This window comes from Dromiciops gliroides, chromosome 2 (assembly GCF_019393635.1).
Source record: "Dromiciops gliroides isolate mDroGli1 chromosome 2, mDroGli1.pri, whole genome shotgun sequence".
Taxonomy (NCBI): Eukaryota; Metazoa; Chordata; class Mammalia; order Microbiotheria; family Microbiotheriidae; genus Dromiciops; species Dromiciops gliroides.
In genome coordinates, this window is record NC_057862.1 from 134,520,984 (window position 1) to 134,545,378 (window position 24,395).

Consider the following 24,395-nt stretch of genomic DNA (forward strand, 5'->3'; position numbering starts at 1 on the left):
AGATTGAGAGGTTAATCCGAACTGGAATAAAGAGAAAGAGGGACCTCAGGGTCTTATGGAATTCAATAGGCTTTAGTCTAGGGAAGGAAATTTACATTTGTCTAATTCCAAGTTTTCATTAACCCAGCCCCCAAATCCAATATTGTACAGAAACCTTGGGCACGCGTTTCTATCTCCATTCACCAGTTCTATCTCCATCAAAATCTGCAACCAAAGTCATATATTGGGGGTGGGGAGCGGGGTTGATCTGTTTTTTAACGGCAATCCAAGCTAGAGCTCTACAATTTTAAATATTAAAAAAAAAAAGAGTTAAGCTGATCACCAATGTCTCTTCCAGCTTTTATCGTAACTCCTCTTTGTGGTACTTCTTGAAGCCCAGCCCCCTTGAGTTACCATGGAGACTCGTGACACAGTCAGCGGTAAGGACTTTTCACTCGCTCTATATCCTTACAATATGTTTCCCCAAAGCCTGTCCACAATGGGCGCACCATCTGCCATTGGTCCTTTACCGTGCCGGTGCCTTCCCTCGTCCAATCAAATGTCTGAGCACGTGCGCCCCCGCGACCCCCCGCGACTTCCCATTGGCCTGGCCTTTCTGATCACGCTCTGCCTGCTCCTCATCACGCAGGGAGGGGCGGTGACAAAGCAATGACTCAGTAGAGGCCTCGGCGCCAATCAAGGAGAGGTGGGCCTCTCGGTCAGCCCAATACGAAGGCGCGTGGGTTGGCTCTTTCTGCACCTTCCAGGTCCCAGCTGTGGGTTCGAGAGGGTTTGTTAAAGCGACAGTCACCTCAGTACGCTGGGCTCACCCAGGAACCAGCTAGTGACCCCGGCAAGCCGCGGAGCGAGGTGGGCCTCCCTTGCGAGTGGTTTTGGTAACCACACCCCGACCCCAACCCCGGCTCAGCCTGGTGAAAGGAGCCGCATCTCTGCGTCGCCGCGCGGGTCGGCGGCCGGAGAGCAGGTGGCCTGTGAGGGGGGAAAGACATGGGGGGTTGAAGCAACCGCGGGGGCAGCTGCACGGCAGGTACAGGGGCCGAGGGCCGCGTCAAGAGTCTGGGGCTCGTGTTTGAAGACGAGTCAGACGAGCAGCTACTCGAGCGGCGAGACCGTGGCTGGCCATGTGCTGCTGGAGACCAGCCGAGCCACTGGCCCTCCCGAGCCCTTCGCCTGGAGGCCCAGGGCGGGCCCGGGCCAGCTGGATCAGAGCCCCGGTCACCACAGGCTTGACGCCTCGGGGTCCCTGGCAGCGGAGGTGGAAGTACCTGAACATCCGCCAGAGCCTCCGGGAGCCGGCTGCAGGTGAGGGGCCGGTGTCCTGTGGGCTGAGGGGGGCGGGGCAAGGGCTGCCTGGGAAGGGGGGGTTAGCGATGGAGAGACGTTAGAATGGGGGCGGGGGCGAGGAGAATGAGGCCAAGTTGGTTGCGTGGAGGAGGTGGCAAGGGGAGTGTGGAGAACTTGGCGCGGGGGGTGGGGGGAGACAAACAGGAGAGGAACGAGCTTGGGGGGGAGGGGTGGCGGCGGCGGCGGCGGTGAATGGGGTTGAAGTACATTGGGCTGTCGGGGGAGGGGTGACTAGAGGCGTGAGGTAGAGGCTGTTGGGAGAGGGAGAGGATGAGGAGGGAGACTAGAAGGGGGAGTATTGAGTGATGGAGAACTGAAAAAGGAGAGCTGGCCTGAAAAGGGCAGTGGGGGAAGAGGGATGTCCTGGAGAACAGAACTAGAGGGTACCAACTATTAGTTTTATTGGGAGCCCATCGAAAGAATCTTAGGTGAGGCGGAGTATTAGAGGAAGTGGTAGAGGAGTAGGGGATCAGAAAGGGGACTCAGCTTTACCATATTACTTGATGGGCAGTGACCTACAAGATAAAAGAATCAATCTGGTTATCCAGTAGAAAAGAAGATTTGGGTAGTATTTGATAGTAGCCTTAAAGTGTCTTAAAGGGTTTCAAACTAGAGAGTGATTAGACTTGTAGGATTTAACTCCAGAAAACAAATACTAATAGTACAAGGCAGAATAAGTCAGGGGGAGGACATGTAAAGTGGAGTAGAGGAAAGGAAACATCTTGGAATGAGAAAGGTGTGGGGAGAGTTTTGGAGGAGCGGTAATGAGTGTGCACTTGAAGGGGCAGTATTGTGAAGGGGTGAGGTGTAGGAGTTAGTAAGATGGAACAAGCACCTGGAATATTGGAGTTCAGAAGGAATGTTATAGACAAAGTAAGATTAGGACACAGAAATAAGTGACAAACAGGTTGAAATTTAGATTTTGGAGCTAGCAGAGATCAAAAAATATTAGTGAAGGTATTTGTGGTGGAGATGAAAAGGCATTGAACTGAAAGTATGGAAGCCTTTACTCTAACTCTGATTTTTTATCTGTGTAACCTTGGATAAATAACTTCATTAAAAAGTGAGAATCATAAATTTGAAGCTCATTGGTAACAGAGGTCACCTAAAGCCCCATTTTTTACAGAAGAAACTGAAACCTGGAGCAATAAATCATTTTTTACCTATTATCACACAAAGTCAGGATTTAAATTCAGGACCTTTGATTCCAAAACACTCCTTTAATACACCATGCTTTCTAGCCCTTGAAGAAGACCCTTAGGTCTATAGGCTCAAGTCATGATGGTGTTTATTGCAAATAATATATTGAATTGAATTTTATTGGATATGTTTTAAAATAAATTTTTATATCAGTACACACATAAAACATGGACATTGGTTTATCTGAAAATTTAACTAAACTTTAAAGATATGTGTGTGTGTGTGTATGTATGTATGTATATATATATACCTTTAAAGTTTAGTTAAATTTTCATATGTATGTGCATATATATATATATATATATATATATATATATATATATATGAGCAATGATTATTAATGCAACAACTTTGGATTCATGATCTCATTGTGTGGATACCATAAAGATCTTAGAACTGGGAAGATAGCTCAGAGATCATCTAGTTAAAACTCTACCCAAATATCAGTGTCATCTATATCACTCTCTAAAAATGATTGCATAGCTGCTTCTTCAAGGTCATTTGAAGATGGAGGAACTCAGCTTCCCAAGGGAGTTGATTCCATTTAAGACTATTAGAACTGTTAGAACGTTTTTCCTTATTGAAAAGAAAACTTGCTTCTTACTGGTCCTAGTTCTTCCTTTTGATAAAGTACTTTAAATTATTTATACAGCAACTACAGGCTGAAATATAAGATCAGAACTCTTAGCTACTTAATTTCTAGAGTAAGAAAGCTCTGACAGTCCTGTTATTTGATTCAATTCAGCAAACATATATTAAGCCTCTATTATGGGTGAAACACTGGGGAGAGATGCAAAGTAAATAAAAGTAAACCACTAACTCATGTTAGTTGAAGACAGAACTTCAGCTTTATTTAACCTCAGGGAAAATGCAAATATAATTTCATTCACTGTCAAATTCCATACTAGGGAGTCAGGCTTGGCAAACATTTGTGTGCTGCTTAGCAAACATCTCTGTGTAAAATGCCTTTGATCAAGGCGAAGAGCTTTAATTTAGAGAAGCAGTGAGCACAATTCACAAATTATTGTTGAGAGACGTTTAAACTGTAAACATTTGAATAGAAAGTAGTTTCATTAAAATTATATTTCCTTTTTCATTGTTTTTCCTGGTTGTGTTTTTATATAGTTGAGCTCTGTTTCAAAATGTATATGACAATTTCAGTTTCCAGTGTAAAAGGTGGTGTCATTAAAATCAATAAGATATATGCAATATAGCAATAGGTTGTGAGTCAGGATTTTTGTTTTGGTACTGTTAACTTTTGTCACCTTGGTGAAGTCACTACTCTACATGTGAAAATAATTTTTACATTGAAAGATGCTTTTTAATGTCATAATATTCAGAGTGTTGTGTGCTTATCATATCTCTTAAATATCTGTACTCTTGAGGTAGTAATACTCTCTAACTTATCTATCCAACAAGTATGAGATCATATTTCAATCCCATTCCAAGAGTTTTTGTACATATGTTATTTGCTTGACTTTTGAATTATTTAGATTGTGTTTGTTTTAATTACTTTCTACTAATTTTTCCCCATTTAAGGTGAATTGCTTTCTAGGTCACATTTCACTTACATAGCATAAAATGGGGTGACATATTGAAAGCATTCAGTGTGCTTGATTGAGGTCCTCCAGATGATCCTGTTTGAAGATAACATTATGTTGAGTTCATGAAGGCCCTAGATATTTCTCTACCTCTTGTATGAGAGCCATAATTTCTCAAAAATTTTCAGCCTATCTACACTAGAGAAAGTAAAGAATGCCTGTTTGTCCAATTATAAACCACTGTAGGGATGACCAGTAGAGATCATCTATCAGTACAGTTATTTGTGATAGAAATTAGAAATGGATAATGAGCTTGGCTCCAAATTGAACAGAAATAGTAAAGCAGATGAAATTTCCCTTGGGAAAATGCATTATTCTTATAATGATCCTGAACTACTCCATGAAACAAAGGCCATTTAAAAAGAGCACCATTGTTGTCTTCATGAGGTTGTATGGCCTTGAATCACTGGTAACATCAAAGAATTAAACTTGAGAATTGCCTAAAGGTCATTAGAGAGGCATGCCAGGGGAATGGAGCAAACCAAAATATATTGTACACCAAGAAATTATGCAAGGGGAGTGATGTAAGGGATATTAGAAAAATGCATAAGTGTAAGCAACAATAAAACTGATGAATAGCTTGCTTTCCATTAATCTCTGTACAATACCAAGGGATGGGGAAAAGGCTTCTAGCATGTTGAAGACCCACTGTGATGACTTTATAGGAATCCATGAACAAAATTCATATGGGATAAGAAGACATGGATTGGTTTGTCTGCATTGTTGGAGGGAACTTTGAACATGAATGAGATTCCATATCCTTTAGCAATGTTATTTAGGGTATTATTATTGGATAATCCTACAAGGAAGACTAAAAAAGGTCATGACATTGCTCTTAGTACTCCAAATTTTTTGACCTCTTCTTAGTCTTCCTTTTAGAATTATCATTCATGTCCTACCTTGTAAGTATAGAAATATCCAGTGATTCTATCCTGAGCCCTCTTTTGTCTATATACTTCTTCTGTTGATGTTCTCAACTCTGGTGGGTTCAGTTATCTCTATTGCAGATGACTCCCAAATCTCCCTCATCTTTCTCCAGAGCTTGTCTCACGTTAACAGTTGCTTGTTCAGCATCTCTACTTGGATGTACCTTAAACTCAGCATTTTATACTAACTCATTTTCTTCCCCTGACACCTGCCATATAACATTCACACCCTCCAAAAAACCTCAAAATAATCAATCTTAACTTCCCTATTATTTCTAAGAAGAGTACCACCATTCCTCCAGTCTTTCATCTTTGAAAATTCAAAGTCTTCCCATAGCTATTAATATTACCTTATGAACACCACTCACCCTATCATCCCTCCCCTCCTTAAGTCAGGTGCCACACCTCCTTGTAGATTCTACTTAAGTGACATCTCATATCTGTCCCCTTATCTACTCTGAGTTCATAGTTCAGGACCCCATCATCTTTCACTTGAACTATTACATAGCTTTTTAATAGTGCTCCCTGCCTTCTTTCTCTCTCTTTTCCAAACAATTGTAAAATTGCTCTCCCTTTAGCACTGTTTTAATCCTGCCACTCAGCTGATCAAGAAGCCTCATTGGCTTCCTACTGTATCCAGGTAAAAATAGAAGTTCCTCTGTCTTTGGCATTGGAAATCCTTCCTGCTTAACTCCAACATATCTTTCTGGACTGATTTGACATTTGCCAAATTGTCCCCTTACCTGTACCTGGTTCATGACATTCCATCTCTTACCTCTGTTGTTTTACATAGACTGTCCTTTATGCCCTCCTGCTTCATTGAATCTGGCTGATTTCAAAACTCTACTTCTTTGAGAGGCTTTTGCTGATCCCCACAATTGTTAGGGCTGGCCTTTGCCCCTCAAAGAAATTACTTTGTATTTACTTTGTGTATATGTGTATTATTTCCTCCCAGTAGAATTTAAGCTCCCAGAGAACAGGGACTTTCTGTTTTTGTTGTGTATCTAGTGTTGTACACAATGCTTGGCACATAATTGGTACTTAATAAATGCTTGTTTAATTGAATTGAATTAATGGATGACCAATTCAATTGTCATATAAACTGGAATCTCTGCTATGGACTCTTTCCTCTTTTTTCCCTTCTGTGTTCTGTTTGGTGATTTCATCAATTCTCATGGGTTTAATTATCTTTTAAAATCAACTCCCACATTATATCGAGTTTTATTCCTATTATTGCTGACTGCTTCTTGGAAATTTCAAACTAGGTTTCCTGTAGCTATCTCAGACTCAACATGAACAGAACTTTTTCCCCAAAGCCTACACTTTCTTCTGAAACTCCTTATTTCTGTTAACATATGTTCATCCAGTTACCCATGTTCACAACATTAGTATCATCCTTACTTTTCTTAATCTGCATATCCTATAAGTTACCAAATCATGTTAATCTACCTCCACAATATTTGTCATGAACCCTTCTCTCTACTCTATTACTACTCTAGTTCAGACCCTCATGACTTTTCCACCTGGATTAATTCATTAGCTTTTTTGGGGGGGAATGGGGGGTCCTTTTTCAAGTCCCTTCCCAATGCATTCCGTCTTGGCATAGCTGCCAAATTAATTTTCCTAAAACACAGGTCTAAGTCATTCCTCTAGTCAATAAACTTTGTGGGTTCTTTATTTTCTTCTAAGATGAAATATAGACTCCTTTGGCATTTAAAGCTATTCTCAACCTCACCCCATCCTATTGTACCAGTCTTATTATATGATATATTCCCTTCCACGTACTCTATAATTCAGCCATTTGATCTTCTTAATCCTCACATACTATACTCTATCTTCTATCTCCATGCCTTTTTCTCTCATGCCTAAAATGTACTCTCTCCTTATTTCTACTTCCTGGAATCTGGTTTCCTGAGATTATGCCTTTTTCAAAAGGACTTTTGGGGTCCCCAACTGCTAATGCCTCCGCTCCCAAATTTACCTTGTATCTCAATTTTTGCATTCATATCTTCTTTCCTATTATAATGTAAGCTCTTAGAAGATAATGTTTTGCTCCTATCCTTATAGCCCCCATCATATAGCATAGTTCCTGGCACATAGTAAACATTGAATAAATGCATATTGATAGATGTTTTTCATTTGTTTTGGAAGAGTTACATAAGTCATTCATATTTTCTAGTCTGGTCTTCCTTTTGGAGAATAAAATAGATTTATGTGACTGTTGCCTAGAATGATAAAGGTTCATTCCCTTGTTCATGGACCAAAGAAAAGGTAACTAACCATATGGGAATATCTAAATTGTAGTTAAGTTTCTTTACCTACAAAATGAATATGGCCTTATTACTACCAGTTCTCACCTCTTAGTAACTAAGCTAAAGCATTTACATCGGCTATATAAAATAGCCTAGATACCAATTGGAAGGCAACATGATAATCCTGAAGGGGATATCAACTAAAAACAAAGTTCAGCTGAGTTCTGCCATGGACCAACTGTGAGACTGAGTAACACACTTTCTGGGTATCAGCTTCCTCATCTATCAAACAAGGGGATTGGACTAGGGTTGCTTCTAGTTCTAAAATCATGTGATTCAATAATGAAAAAGTATTTCTTTCCTATCATCAGTTTTGAAATACAAAATACAATTTAAACAAATGTTTGGTTTTTTTAAAAAACATTTTAAAAGAAGAAGCTATGTTAGAAACTGAATTTTATATGTACAGTTTGTGTGGGGGGGGGGTTGAACTATATTCATATATTAAATTTAACAGGGTAGTAACAAGTGCTCTGTGTCCCCTTTTGTCTTTTCTCATTCTATGCATTTTGTACCTACAAAAAAATATACATTTTGTCTTCTTAGGTTAATAAACTTTTTATGAATAGCTATAGTATCAAAAGAAACTGGGGCAGCTAGGTGGCGCAATGGATAAGGCACTAGCCTTGGATTCAGGAGGACCTGAGTTCAAACCCAGCCTCAGACACTTACTAGCTGTGTGACCCTGGGCAAGTCACTTAAACCCCATTGCCCTGCAAAAAAAAATAAATAAATAAATAAAAGAAAAGAAAAGAAACTTACTTTTAAGAGGAAATAGAAACGTTAGTGTCATAATTTTTTTTTCTAATTTTATACTGGACTTATTTAAAATATCTAATCTTCCTTTTATAGGTGAAGGCATCATTTTATTACAGCCTGGAAAACATGAATTTCCATTCAGCTTTCAGCTCCCATCTGAGTAAGTGAAAACTATCTAAATTTTGGTTCTGTCAAAAATTCTTGTCTCTTAGATTTGCAGGTGTTTGTTCATCAGGTAAACATTTTCTGTTTGCTATTTATCAGAAGTAAAAATATACTGGCAAAGCAACATTGTTAAAGTCTATTTTACATTTAATGTAAGATAAAAACGTTGCCATAATGTAGTATATAGAGGATTGGCCTTGGAAATATGTAAAACCTGGGTTCAACTTCTGACACCTCCTGGCTGTGTGACCATTCACAACTTTTCATTTGCCCTGCCAACCTTCTTAAGACTGTTGTGTGTAAACAGTATACATCAGGAGAGAGAGTTTTACACACTCTGGTTTTCCCAACACAGTTGACCTACACAGGTCCAGATAGTCCTGCACCTTTTATTCCCCAACCCTTCCCCACCCAATTTCTACCCCCTTCCCTTCCCAGCCCCTCCTATGTAAAACAAACCTGTAAATTAATTACATGCCCAATTCATTTATTAGTTTTATCTTTTGTTTATGAAAGTATTTAGAGGTGTCAAATTTTTCCTCAGAACTATTTTTGCAGTATCCCATGAGTGTTGATATATTGTCTCAGCATTGTCCTTTAATAAAATTTTCTATTTCTATAATTGATTCTTTAACCCACCAGTTCTTTAGAATTATATTACTCTCCAATTAACTTTTTCATTCTCATCAAACATAAATTAATGTATGGTGTTTATTTCAGGCCTTTGGTAACATCATTCACTGGAAAGTATGGCAGTATTCAATACTCTGTGAGAGCAATCTTGGAACGGCCTGTGGTACCCGACCAAAGTATAAAAAGAGAACTCCAGGTTATTAGTCATATTGATGTCAACACACCAGCTTTATTAGTAAGATTTTTTTTTAATTATAACTACACAAAATATTTTAAACTAAGATTTAGCCAATTTGGTGACGATATGACCTGTCACTTTCTGAATACTTAAAGAGTATAATTTTGTAACCTATAAGCATTCACCATAAATAGATGATCCTAGGTTGGGCAAATTACAATTTATGTGAGTGTGTTAATACTATTGATTATATCCTTGCTGTTCAGAATTTCTTTTGCCAAAAAGTTATGCAAGCTTGAAATGCATTAATAAAGCTTAATAATAATAATGCACAAGCATAAAGTAGTTACTTTTACCAGAGCAACTATATTCATAGGGCTGCAGTGTCCTAAGCTCTTCAATAATAGTAGGTTGAGAAACAGTAATTATAGTAGAGTATTAATCATGCTTAGCCTGTTATTTAAGCTCTGGCCATTATGCTGTGTATCCTTCCATTTTGCATGTCATTTTCTAACATTAAGTAAGTGCACACAGCTGCTGCAGAGAGCCTTTCAGTTATCATTTCCTTATGACAGATTTGGCCACATTAAAGCATTGAACTTCTAATAATCACTAGAAATACTGTAGAATGATAAGGAAGATCAGACTATAAGTAACAACAGAATAGGCAAGATGGGAGCTAATGAGCTAGATTCTTTTATCTAAACCCATATTATCAAAATAATATAAAATTATACCTTGCACTTTCATGATAGCTAGTAGGACCTAATGGTTCTACATTTAAATATGAATGAATGATTTTTACTTCATAGAAAATGCTGGATAATTTAAACTTCCTATCATAATGGACCTATGATGTATTTTTAGTATCTGGGGATTATTTTACTACTAAGATTAGGGGTTCTTCTATTTTAAAGACAAAGAAAAGAAGTTAAGATTTGATTATACAGTCACTATAAAAGTAAATATACAACTTGTTTTTAATAATTTTTAGATAGTTGTAAGACTGTATCTGTTATATACAATGAACTAGATAATTAATAGCTGATCAGTCACTATGATCAGATGCTTCACAATATACAACTAGTTTTTAATAATTTTTAGATAGTTGTAAGACTGTATGTGTTATATACAATGAACTAGATAATTAACAGAGCTGATCAAATGCTTCACTAAAGAAATATCACTTGTCCTTGATCATACTACAGTCCACATATATCATAAAATAATCAGAAGTAGCAGACTAGCAATGGGACAGTCCAGTTATTTAAAGCCACATACCCCCGACTTCAATATGTATAGATTTCTTATAAGTGAAAAATATGTTTTATTAACTTTAATAATCCCTTGTGGTAATTTTAATTAAATAGTTTCAAGAAAGGATTCCTAACCTGGGGTACATGAACTTTTTTTATCCCCCATTGGATGGGGGGGGGCGGTGAGGGAAGAGAAATAAGCATACATACACAGACAGACAGATAAATAGATAGATCCTATGATGTTTCTGGCACTGCGCTAAGAGCTTTTTAACTGTATCTATCTCTACTTGGTTTCCTTTGTAATCCTTTGTATTTTATGTATTTAAAACATTCTATGAAGAAATACAAACTTCACTAGGCTGCTAAAGGCAGTTGTCGGGTATCCAAAAACCCAAAAATGATTAAGAACTGATGCTTTACAAGCCATTTGATAGAGTAAAAAGCAGATGACAGGTAGCCTTTAAATGTCTTGCTCTATCAAATTGGCTTACAAACACCTTAACAGAGAATATATTTTTATATAACAATAAAACTTAATTGTAGGAGCTTTGTAAATTGATAACACTGTCCAGTGCCAAAGCTTTTTGATATTACAGAAAATATAATGGTGTACTTAAACCCTCAAAATTCATTGGGCAATTTGTTACCATATAATTAATAGACAGATTTAAAAATAAAATAAAATTGAGGATAGAAATGTAAATTATCTGGGCTTTTTTAATTAAGAAAAAGATAAGCATATTTTCATACTTCTCAGTTAAAATGCCTAAGCTGAGATCCTGATTACATGTTATTTCTTACTATCCATCTTCCTTACAATGTTGACAAAGTCTGAGTTTAAGTATGACTATTTTTAAAATTAACTCCCTTTAGGTTGATAGGCTGATTATCTAAATAGACTTTTAAAATAGTGTATAGTTACTGAAAATTATATTTAGAGGATAAATTCTTTTAGAGAATGATTGTCATATTAATTTGAATCTTAACAGTACACTTGAGGAAATGGGTTAGAATTTCATCTTATTTTTCAAGAGAGGAAATGATGTAGAGTATGTTGTATTATGTACTACTTCACATTATCATAAACCATTTATAGCAAAAGGTAGGAAGGGAACAAGATAAAAGGAGAATTTATAGTGAATTAACTAGTTTTTCTAGTTGTCTTTTAAATGCTTCAGAAGAAACATGATTTTAATTGATGTGGGTCCTTCTTTCACCAAAGCAGACTGCAATCTCTTCATAACTTATAAATGGTCTTTCTGGATTGCTGGGGCCATTTTCCTAGTGATATCCTCAGACCACAAATTTACTTGGTATCACTGGTCATTCTATCTTGGTAGGAATTAAGTGTTTTGCATTCTTTAGGAAAACTATTTTCTATCATTTTTAATGAAAATTCTTACTGTATTTGTATTTTTAAAGACACCTGTATTGAGAAGTCATGAGAAAATGGTTGGCTGTTGGTTTTTCACTTCTGGCCCAGTCTCATTAAGTGCCAAAATTGAGAGAAAGGGATATTGCAATGGTAAGAAGATTCTTTTCATCTTTTAAATAAGTGTCCAAGTAGAAAATCAATGAATATTTTTAATTAACTTAAAAAACATGTTTAAAAGATGGAATAACAATTTAGAACAATAATTTCCATTAAGCAACTTAAGAAATGAGGTCTAATAAATGCTGGCATCAATACTATTTGTGGATCTTTTAATGTCAGTAGCAGAAACTTTATTAGTGATACCTTTATTTTATAAGTGCATGAATGGGCTCCAGTAAAGCCACAGCTCAGCAACAAAAATTCAGACTTCCTTATTCAGAAAGCTGTCGTGTCAGTTATTGCCAAGAAAATATGTCATGAGATATTTTAGTTCCTGGATTCAATTCAAATTTAAGTTTAAATACAATTATTCATGTTGCTCTTATATGTTTGGTTCATGGGTATGATATCTAGAATGTTGGACTCTATAAAAAAATTTGACATTTCCCTTTGATTTTCCCGTATCCAGTGACACTTCATTTTTTCTCTTCCTACAGTATTATGCTTAAAGATCCTTCCACTTAAAATTTTATTTGAAATACCCTAGGACAAGGACTTTTCTGTTTTGACAGCATTTTTATTTCTTAGACACTATTGAAGACATTGGTGGTGTTTTATAATACATTAATAATAGAACTAAATCCTATATTTGTATGCAAGTAAAGATGTTACTAGACAACATTGTAACCACACAATAAGCTGTAAAATCAGACCACTGAGCATCCAGCTGTCTCTGATTTGCAGTTTTAGTTTTACTACCTTATTTTCTTAATTTCTGAAAGGTGATATTAAATATTAGTGAACATTTGATGCCAATGTTTAATTCACATTCATCATTGATAATAAATTGATAGGTACTTATCATAGTGTTATGGTGGGCCATTTCTGTGAAACCACAGTTATGCCAATATTTACATTTTATTATTTCCTTTCATTAGGTGAAGCCATACCAATCTATGCAGAAATTGAAAACTGTTCATCTCGTCTGATTGTTCCCAAAGCTGCCATTTTCCAAACACAGACTTATTTGGCCAGTGGGAAGACTAAGACTTTTCGTCAAATGGTTGCCAACGTTCGAGGAAACCATATTGCTTCTGGAAGCACAGATACATGGAATGGCAAGACTTTGAAAATTCCACCTGTTATACCATCTATCCTTGATTGCTGTATTATCAGAGTAGATTATTCCTTAGCTGTAAGTATAATTTTTAATGAGAGTTAAAATATATAGAGTAATAAATGAGGCCATATTAATGTAAATTTGTTCAGAAATTAGTATCTGTGTAGGACAAAGTGTAATTTTTCCAATTTTACAGCAAATTATGGAGCATACCAGTTTGAATTTTACTATTAGATATTCACAAATATTGAATTATAGGCAGTGTTTGAGGATGAGGTACTAAATAGGCATGTGGCAAACTATATTTCAATTGATAATTTTCTGTTAACATAAAACCCATAACAAAATTAAAATAGACCATAAGACTTTATAATGTTATTTCTTATACATCTATAATACTTCCTTGTTATATAGTACATCCTGAAAGTTTGTGGAAATTTGTAAATTTATATTTAATAAAATTTGAAAATGTTTAACTTTGACATTCCATTTTATAATCTTTTTTTAAACACAAAAGTAATTATTTTGTGAATGTAAGCCTATTTTGATATTGATCATGGTTTCTGACATCTGTGCATTTTTTTGTTTTGGGTTTCTGATATATAGGTATATATTCATATTCCTGGTGCTAAGAAACTAATGCTAGAGCTACCATTGGTAATTGGCACAATTCCGTACAATGGTTTTGCGAGTAGAAACTCCAGTGTTGTTAGCCAGTTTGGTGTGGATATGAGCTGGTTGGCATTGACACTCCCAGAACATCCTGAAGGTAATTGTTTTATTAATGATTTTTCTTTTTTCTTTCTTTCTTTCTTTTTTTTTTGTGAGGCAGTGAGGGTTAAGTGACTTGCCCAGGGTCACACAGCTAAGTGTCAAGTGTCTGAGGCTAGATTTGAACTCAGGTCCTCCTGAATACAGGGCCAGTGCTTTATCCACTGTGCCACTTAGCTGCCCCTTTTATTAATTAAAAAAAATATTAGAACCAGAATTTCAGGGATGGCAGGGACCTTAGAGGTGTTATAACAACAGGTCATAACAGGCTACCCTCATTTTCTTTCTTGACAGGGTTATTATATTAGCATTCAGAATGTTCATAGACCAGAGTACATTAGGGGTCATCCAATTAAACCCCCTCAACTTAATTGCAAAGTAGTCACACAGGTACTAAACAGTAGAACTGGGTTTCAGATCCAGATCCTCTTACTCTAAATCCACTTGAAATGCCTTAGGTAGCTATAGTAAATATGATTATTGGCAAAATCTTTGCAAATCTTCCACAGTATCCACGTGAAAAAGATTGCAATATGCTGTGTGGTAGGTCTGGGTTTGGAATCAGTAAGACCCTGGGTTTAAATCTCACCTGAGACTCTTACTAGCTATGTGATCACCCTGAGCAAATCACTTACTCTCTTTGTCTGTTTCCTCATCTTTTTTTTTTTTAAAGTAGGGAGAAGGGGGTGTTGTGAACTTGAGAGGTTCCACTTTCAGCTCTTAATCTATGAGTCTATGATCTTTTATGGAAATTTGGTCTATAAATGATAGGTGCATTTGACTGGTTGAATGATCATACCTAAAGAGAAGTAATTAATGGATTGTTAATTCTTACTAACTTATTCAGAGGGTAGGAGTTCCTTCATAGAGTAACCCAGGAATGTCCTTAGTCCTGTTCTCATCATCATTTTTATCAATGACCTGAAAGAATCCATTGCTTCATTATAAGCATCATATACATCTCAAAGTTGCAAATTACATGAAGCTAGAAATAGATAATATGTTAGATGATAAAATCAAGATCACAGAAGGCCTTGCTAAATTAGAATGATGTGCAGAATCCAGTGAGATGGAGTTTCCTCTCAAGTCCCAGTTTCTATTTCTTTAGCCTAGTACTTGTCTTCTTGACCCCTCTACATTATTGATATTGTTGACCAGCCCTCCCATCTCCCAGCTCTTTATTATCTGGTTTTTGTAATGCTATCTTTTGTTCATCTTATCTATCTGATTCTTTCTTAGTCTAATTTGTTGTATCATTATCTGACCCTAGATTTTGGGTTTCCTTGAGAGTTCTGTCCCAAGCCCTTTTATATTCCTGTCTTGATGATCTCACCCTCCATGGGTTCAATTATCTCTATGAAGATGACTCCTAGATCTAGCTATATATCTAGGCAGAAACTGCCTCCTGATTTCTACCTTTCATTAGTAACTGCCTATTTGGCATCTCTAATTGAATGTCTGAAAGTAATTTTAAATGCAGCATTTCTTAAGCATAAAAATTCATCTTCCCCCCCACCAAATTCCTTAGTCACTATAGTTCACAACTTGGGAATTGCCCTGTTTGTCGAGTCTGTCTCTACAATGTCTCTCACACCTAACCCCTTTTCTCTACTCACATGGCCACTGCAATAGTTTAAGTCTTCATCACCTCTTGCCTGGCTCATCCCAACAGCCTCCTAGTTAGATTGTTATAGATTATGTGCCTTATGGGAATCTGTGATTGATTCCTGTTGTTACAAATGTTCTCTCTTTCATTCTCAAATTATCTGTTTACATGTTGTGTTCTCTCAGGAGAGTGTAAGTACTTTGAGGACAGGAGAGGTTTTCATTTTATCTTTCTATACACAGTAACTTGCATATGTAAAGAATTAATTGTTATTTGAGGTTTTTATGCCTCCAAGGAGCACTGGCCTGGGGCTTTGCAAACCGAAAGGTGCTCTACCCACTGGTTGTACAGCTGTTGCCAGGGCTCTGGCACCTCAAGTCATCACCACGCCTACATGGGCCTGGCAAAATTATAATGATTGGAAGCCTAGTGAGGGCAGTCATGTGACTGTCAGAGCAGCCATCCCATTGGCTGGAACTGTGTGGGGTGTTTCTAGGTTTGGGGGAGGAGAATTGGGCATTGGAGGTGGAAGCTGGAGAGCGACAGGCATTCTGCTGCATATTTTCAGCTGATTCCTGGGCGGTGGTATTTTTCAGGTATTATAATTTCCCTTTCCCCATTTTTATTTCCTTTCCCTTGATCCTACTGATCCTGTTTGTGGTTTTTTTTTAAGTTCGTTCTTGTTAAAATAAATCTTACTCTGTTTTGAGGGAGGCTGCCAGTTTCCTTCCTTGCCCCAATATTGCAGCGAGCCACTTAGCTAGCACTCCCCAATTAAAAATTGGTCCCCACACATATACTAGACACTTAATAAATATTTATTAGATTGGATTGAAAAAAATGTAAGTTCTGGAGCATTGTATTCCATTTGGGTTGACATATTTAAGTAAGGACATTGAAAAGCATCCAGAAAAGGTTAATCAGGAAAATTAGAAGCCCTATAAACCATGCCCTGTGAGGATCAGGCAAAGAGAAAACAGTGTTTTTTAACTTGGGATAGGCTTGGTAGGTTGTAAGATAAGGAAAGTGATGTGATATTTGTTTTCAAGTAGGAAAAAGGGCTGTCACAAGGAATTCTTGTTTTGTTTAGCACCAAAAGGCAAATTTTAAGCAAATAGATAGGTATTAAATAGTTTGATTCAATACAAGAAAAATATGTTTTGAAAAGTAGAGCTGCCTAAAAGTAAAATAGATTGCCTTAGGATAAAATTAGTTTCCTGTCATAGGAGGTCTTCAGTAGATCAGATTCCTGTTCAAGTAGAGATGTCTTTTCCACCTGGGGCTCTATAATTTTTATAATAATAATGGCTTACATTTCTATTTAAAGATTTACTAAATACTCTTTCAGTGGATTGACACAACAATTTGAGAAATAATGCAAGGATCACTTTCCTTATTATCTTCTATAAGGAAACTGAAACTCAAGAATATAACTAGTTGACTAACTTACCCAAGGTCCCACAACTAGTTAGTAGCAAAGTCGTAATAATACATTCAGGAATAATCCAAACACTTGATTTTTATACAGCTTAGTAAGGGACAAATCTTAAATAGAGCACAGAGCTCCTATCTAAGTACTGATAATATAAAACAATTATATAATGTAAAAAAATTCAATAATATACATATTCTCTTCATTTTTGAAAAAATACATAATTTGGCCATTTTGAGAGAGGTATTATTAAAAGTCTAAAATGATGCATTTGATAAAAGGAATAGTTCTGCTCCGGCTATGTGACCATGGGCAAATCTCTGAAGCATTGTGAGGATATTAGTGACAGAAGATACAATCTGCATTGGTAGGGGAATTTTTTTCACTGGCAGTTTCCTTACAGCAATGAAATCTCAGGGCCCAGTTTAAGAAAAAATACTTAAAATCAGAAGTAATCCAAAAGTTGTTCCCCAAAAGATAAATGGTCAAAGGTCCTGATCAAACAGTTCTCAAAAGAATTGTAAACTATTAACCTATGAAAGAATACACCAAATCACTATTTATAAGAGAGATTCAAATCAAAACAACAATGAGGTGTCGGCTTATACCCTTCAAAGTGGCAAAGGGGACAAAAGGGAATAATCAATGTTAAAAGTGTTGTGGAAAGAGAAGCATATTAGTGCATTGTTGATGTTTCTGTGAGTCAGTACAACCTATTTGGAAAGCAGTTGAGAATTATGTCAGTATAGTGACCCAAAGATTTTGCTGTCAAGGTCATGTTCTAGGGAGGCCCCCCCCAAAAAAAGAAAGTCACCATACACCAGCATAAAAGAGAGGAGAAGATACCCCTACATCATTCTTTTATCGAGGTCCATAGATGTGTGGTACACTGCATGTATTTTCAGGCATTTTTTTTTTGATGTATAGATAAGTTTTGCTGATTTTTTTTTTCTTAAAATCAGTATTTGTTATATAGCATTACTCTCTAAGAGAAGAGATAGAGGGGAAATATTGGAAGAAATTTTTGTGAAGGTATCATTTATTTTAAAAAATGTTCAAAGTAATCTGATTTGGTTTAAAAAAAGAGTCTTAGGGCAGCTAGGTGGTGTAGTGGATAGAGCACCGGCCCTGGATTCAGGAGGACCTGAGTTCAAATCAGTCCTCAGACACTTGACACTTACTAGCTGTGTGACCCTGGGCAAGTCACTTAACCCAATTGCCTCACCAAAAAAAAAAATAAAATAAAATTGTATTTAAAAAGAAAAAAAGTCTTGTTTCTTACCTTACCACTGGCAAGATCTTATTGATTAGAGAAGAACAATGCATTGCACAAAATTTTATTTATAATAGATAATAATCATTGAATGGAATGGGTATTAGCATCTATACATCAGCTGCTTTTGGAGAAGTATAGAAGTCATTGAATTTTTATAAATTTGAGTATTTTTATGTTGCAGCACCACCAAATTATGCTGATGTGGTTTCAGAAGAAGAATTTTCTAGGCACATTCCTCCTTACCCTCAGCCAACTGATTGTCAGGAAGAAATATGCTGTCCATTGTTTGCTTATATACAAGAATTCCGATTTCAGCCTCCACCTCTATATTCAGAGGTAAAGTATACATGTTTCAATCCATTCCACTATTCTCAAATAATGTAATGTTATCCTTTATAAATATTAATATTGCAGGCCTATCATCAAGAAGTCATTTTAAAGATTTTCTGATAGTGATTATTTTTCCCTGATCCATTTACACTGTCTTGTACTGTTTCCCTTATGGGCAATAATATGCATATACAAGATGACTGTCTATGGTTAGTTAAGATCAGTCTGACCATTGAACAAGAAAATAAACTGCCCCACATGGTGATATTGAACTCATAACTTTGGTCTTACTCTAGTACCAGATTTAAAACACCTCTGTTAACCAACCACAGACATCATAAATATACATTAAACTACAAAATTGTTCTAATATCAGATATTAAAAGTCTTATTCTCTCTTCTTCAGGTTGATCCACATCCTGGTGATATAGAAGAGACTCAAACTGTTTCATTTATGCTATGACTATTTCAGACTCTGCTGCAGTCTTGAGATCAGATCATGAACTCTTTCCTTCTGCCTTTGTTGGGAAGGGGCTATAGAAGTAGGGAAATTTAGCTTTCATTATCAATTTCGAACATAAAAGCTAAAGAATGTAGAAGATGGAAGAAGTGTGGGCTTTTGATATGGACAAGTTTGTATGATGGCCCTTTAAATAATGGGATTGATTATGTGAGTATCACTGAATGGAACTGGATATACAGATGAAGGTGGAGTAAGTGAAGGAAAAGAATACTTGAGTGCCTCAAAAAGTACTACATATACAACGGAAAGACAGACAAACATTTTAAGGGATTGTGTCAAAGTGAAGCAAAAACATCCTAAAAGTTTGGGGTTTCTCTATATAAATTAGCAGCTTGTCTTTTGTAGACTATAAGTAAAGAAAGAATGTACAAGAGGAAAATGATCTAATATAGAATTTAAAAGAACCCCCTCCACCAATTTAAGGCTTTCATGTTTTCTATGCTGAAAAATACTGTAAAAATTTTTTTTAAAAAACATCATCACATTTATTGGCTCAAATGTAGTGTAGCACAATTTAATTTGGCCAGTGTCATTTGAAGCTTCATTCCATGAGCAGTAATTTGTACAATATCATGAAACTAAAAGTGACTCAGAATTCAAAGGGGATACGAGTCAAATTTTGTATGACTTCAAAGTAATTTATTCTTGAGTTTTAATTTTCTTAACGGTTTTCTCGAACATGGTGGATTTAGAATTTTTCTTTTTATATTTCTGTAACTAAAGGCACAGCAAGGAAATTTAAGAGTTTCTAGTTGGTTTGATTGATGAAATAGACAAAATATATTCAAAAGCTTTTCTAAAGCCTACCTCTTTAAAAGTTGTAGTTACCTGCTTAGAGGTTATAGACCTGAGAACAAAAGTTGTAAATGAACTTCTGTTCTTTACAGTATCAGATTCTATAATCATTTGTAGTGAGATTTTGAAATGGACTATTAGAACTCTGTTAAGACAGGAGTAAAATGAAGGTTAATATGTATATATATGCATAATATGTAAAAACATATATGTAAATATATACATATAGCTATATTACTTATAAGCAAGAAAGTAATAATAAATGCCGTACATTGCTAAGAAGAGGACGAAAACCTCTCTGAAAAAATTTTAGCTTAAAAACTCTACAGCTACAGTTCCCATTCTTCAACAATTCTATCTAAACTGTGATTTTTCTTTTTGGTGCAATATTTTACTATGTCACTTAAACTCAGGACATTCAGATCATCATGATCGTGTTGCTGCTAAAAGTACATGCAGCTCCCCCCATACACCCATTATCAAAGTTAAGAATTTAATTACACTTTGTATGACAAACTGATGATCCAATACTAAATTTCAGAAAGGTATAGGAGCCCTCTAGCATTTATTTTTCTGGTATAATATCAGGTGATAGATTTAAATTTTAAGTGACAAAGTATTTGTTTTCTGTCATAAGGGTTTTGACTCAAGACCTTGGTGCTTCCCATAATCATTAACTACAATTAAAACAGAAACTTAATAAGTTTAAATGATTTTCTGTTTAAAAATCATAATCATTAAAACAGCAGGGATTTTTCTACTTACATTGTATATGTTTTCTTTGTACTTTTCAGAACATACCTCTTAATCATTTGAGTTTTGTAAGCACTTCTTTACTTTTAAGCCACTGTTTAAAGTCAATATAAAATTGTGCTACTTGAACTATTAACTAAATTACACAGCTTTGCTCAGTTTTATTATTTCAGGAAAATAGCATCTTCAAATAGTCCTTGTTTTGAAAATTGGTAATTTGCATGCTTGTAAAAAAGATCAGGTTTTTCTATAATGCCAAAACAATTACTGTTCAGTTGAGAAATATTCCACATCAAACTTCCAAGTACAGTTAAACTGTTTCCTTGGATACACTTGACAAAATTAAGCACTTATTTAAAGTTAATGTTTTGACACCCTAAAAGAATAAAATCATGTAATGCATACATCAGTAGACAATGACTTTGAAGCACAAGAAAAAATAGTGGGAAAATGAATGCATTTGCCTAATTAGCATTTGATACAGCTGACTTTAACTTATTTATGGTGTAAAATTATATAAAATACCTTAAATTAAGAAAAATATTTGTCTTATTTAGAAAATCATAAAGGTTGTCATTTGACTGGACATTTACCTCAATATCATTATGGTACCAAGAATATTCATTGAAAAGTAAATATGCTGCTGGGATGTGTTTGATTTTCACCTCTTTGTGGCTTTTATTTTGTTTTGCAACTGAACTGTGGCCTTAGAATTGTTTTCTTTAAAAAAATAATAAAGTGAAAAATATGTGTCTTGGCACATAAAACCTTTACAGGGCAAAAACCTTGATGCTTTCCTGTTTTGCACAATAAGCAAGGGTTTTTTGGTTTTGTTTTGGGTTTCTTTTCATAGGTGAGCTGTGAAACAGTTTTTTTCAGTTTGGAGGAAAAAAAAAAGCTGTTAAAATATATTAACCCATAGTAAAGAGGGGGGAAAAAGATTGTATTTTGTATTCATGTATGAACCCCATGGGTTCTTTTTGTTAATAAAAAAATTATGTGCACTCTGCTTGTTGGCTTTTTTTTCCCCCAGAAACTTATTTAAATAGTCCTTTAAAAAAAAGAGCATCAGTATAACCCAAGAAAAATTACTCATCTAATCATTACATGTAATTTTATTTATAAATTAAATTCAACATTTTTATAATAAAAGTACAAGCCAGAAAATATGACAATACAAAAATTAGAATTCTTAGAGATCCATGGCTCAGGCATAGCTTTGTGGGGTAGGCTGGTGTCTTGCTAATGGATATCGTACAACTCAGAAATTATTAAACAATCACATAGAATCTCCTCAGTGCGTTAAGACATCAGTAGTGACTATAATCATTTTATTGAAATAATTTTTTTGGAGTACTCTTCTGAAATGACACTAGTCCATGATTAACTTGCAGTTCCTTAATGTAGTTAATTCTTCTTTAGGACTCTACTTTTGATGAGAAGTGAATGTAATTAGGAACTAGGATATAAAAAATGTTTTGCTTTGATACATCTCTTTAGCCTCTGCATTATTTTGCCTTTAAACTGTATATGTATATTGCCTTTTTGGAATGTGATGACTGGTCAGTCACCCTGTAAAAGTTAATACATTTTGTACTACATATTAATAAAATGGTGCTTTTTAGGTACAAATCAGCTTTTTCAGGATTTGGCTTCAGATGAACCTCCCTTTAAATAAGGGATTCTTAACCTGGTGTCTTTTAATTTTAAAAATATATTTTGTAATTGCATTTCAGTTTATTTTTTTTTATGATCCTATGTATTTCATTCATTTAAAAATATTCTCAGAAGAGGTCCCTAGGTACCACCAGACTGCCAAAAAACAGGGAAAATAAGTAAAATCATGTCTTAACATTTGTATATCTTTAAACGAGTGAACAAAGCGAAAACAACCTTCACTGACACGTGATTGTGTAATAAATTCTGTTGCACTTCCTTTCTGCCCACAACTAGACCTTTTCATTCTTATTCCTTCCTAAGATAAGGGACCAAAATGCAGTATTTAAAGGGACTGAGGCAGTATCTTATGGATAAGATGTAGGCTTATCCTTAGCCCTCATTGGTTCCCTCCAGACCTGAAAATGTTGCTGATTGCACAATAAATTACAGTCTTCTGTTCCTAAATCCTGGCAAAAATTCCAACTTGATAACGCAGATGATTGCCATAAAGTGGTATCCATTGTAAGAGAAAAAAATTTCCCGCAACTAAAGTAGATTTTTCTCCATCCAGATGGCCGAAAAAACTGACCTACCAAATGACATGAGTTATGAACACCTACCTCATAGGCATTTATTCATTACAATTCTCCCTTTCACATCACAGGAGTTAGGGGTGGTGCAGCACCCCATAATCTAAAATATCAGTGTGAAAAGTTTTGGCCCTCCCTTTGTACCAGAGAAGTTTGATTTTTTTTCTTTTTCTTGTATGGGTTGTTAACAATACCTTATTGTAAAATTTACATTAAATATTTGGTCATAGGCTCTGTCATCTACTGGCTGTCACATGTCATCTGCAGTTTCCACAAAACTCCCCAAAATTCCTATGTGATTTCTTATGCTGACCCACAATATATCAAACCTGCGATGGGGAAAGTTGCAATGTGGAAGGGATAACTATTTTATAAGGTCATCCAGAAATCTCTACAGAGAAGTAGCTAGATGGATTGCTATTATTTTCTTTCAATACCACCACCCTCCCCAAACCAGCTAGTGCCAGTATTTATTTCTGATGAGAGACTACTTGTGAAACGCAAAGTTTGCTGGTCAAAGAGTTGACATTAAATTTCTAGTCTCCAATCTGGTTCTGACTAGGGTGACCTTGGGGTCAGTCTCCTTATTTACAGAATGAGGGGACTAAATTAGAACTCTTACAGCTCCAATGTTCTGTGACCCTAATGAAAATAAAATATGCTGTAGATAAAACCTAAGTAAGCCTAAGTTTTTCTTGTTCATTCATTTCAGTTATGTCATACTCAGTAATCCCATTTGGGATTTCCTTGGCAAAGATACTGGAGTGGTTTGCCATTTCCTTCTCCATCTCATTTTATAGATGAGGAAAGTAAGGCAAACAGGGTTAAGTGACTTGACCAGGGTCAGACAGCTAGTAATTGATCTCAGGAAGATGTCTTCTTTTTTTTTTTTTTTTTTGCAGGGCAATGGGGGTTAAGTGACTTGCCAAGGGTCACCCAGCTAGTAAGTGTCAAGTGTCTGAGGCCGGATTCGAACTCAGGTACTCCTGAATCCTGGGCCGGTGCTTTATCCACTGCGCCACCTAGCCGCCCCCAAGATGAGACTTCTTAACTCCAGGCCCAGCACTATTCACTATACCACCAAGCTGTCCCTAAGCCTAAGATTTTACTTCAGGTCATTTGTTTAATTGAATGTTTAAAAGACATGAACACATATTTAGGCATGAATATCATAGGGATACTAAACTACAGCCTTATAAAAACTGAATGTGTTTGATTTGGGGTACCATACTCCACCTATCTTGTTCTGTAAATATTTACACTTGTTTGCACAGTTTAGGTAGTTAGAGCACTATACAGGAGTTTTGTAAATGCTTAATGGTTAAGAGGGAGACCAAACATTTGTTTTAAGTATCAACAAGTTTACTACCACTAACTAGAAAATAACTCAAAACCTGCTGTAATAATGTTGGGTCATTAACATTTTCATGGGAGAAAGAAAATAGGAGTTTCAGCTGCATAGCTACAATAGTCTTGAGAACATTGATGATATATTTGAGTCCTTATGCATCATTGTAGATGAAGACTTAGCCAATCACAAATTTGGAGAAATTAGTACATATTTTTCTGCATAATGTTACAGGCTTTTAAAAGGTTTTATGCATCTGGGGGCAGGGGGAGGGGGGGAGG

The 24,395-nt window shown here is 35.8% G+C and overlaps 1 protein-coding gene across 2 annotated transcripts; it reads left to right on the forward strand.

Annotated features, from left to right (window-relative positions):
* The first annotated feature begins 676 nt into the window (after positions 1-676).
* Positions 677-21,506, forward strand: ARRDC4 (arrestin domain containing 4). Of its 2 annotated transcripts, none has more exons than XM_043985277.1 (8): positions 677-1,302; positions 8,236-8,302; positions 9,028-9,175; positions 11,800-11,902; positions 12,850-13,106; positions 13,638-13,800; positions 18,298-18,452; positions 18,853-21,506. In XM_043985277.1, the coding sequence occupies exons 1-8, from the start codon at positions 1,122-1,124 to the stop codon at positions 18,907-18,909; spliced, it is 1,131 nt and encodes a 376-aa protein (XP_043841212.1). In that variant the 5' UTR covers positions 677-1,121; the 3' UTR covers positions 18,910-21,506. The 2 variants fall into 2 exon arrangements, with proteins under 2 accessions (XP_043841212.1, XP_043841213.1); XM_043985278.1 differs by having other exon boundaries at positions 9,028-9,136.
* Positions 21,507-24,395: the final 2,889 nt, after the last annotated feature.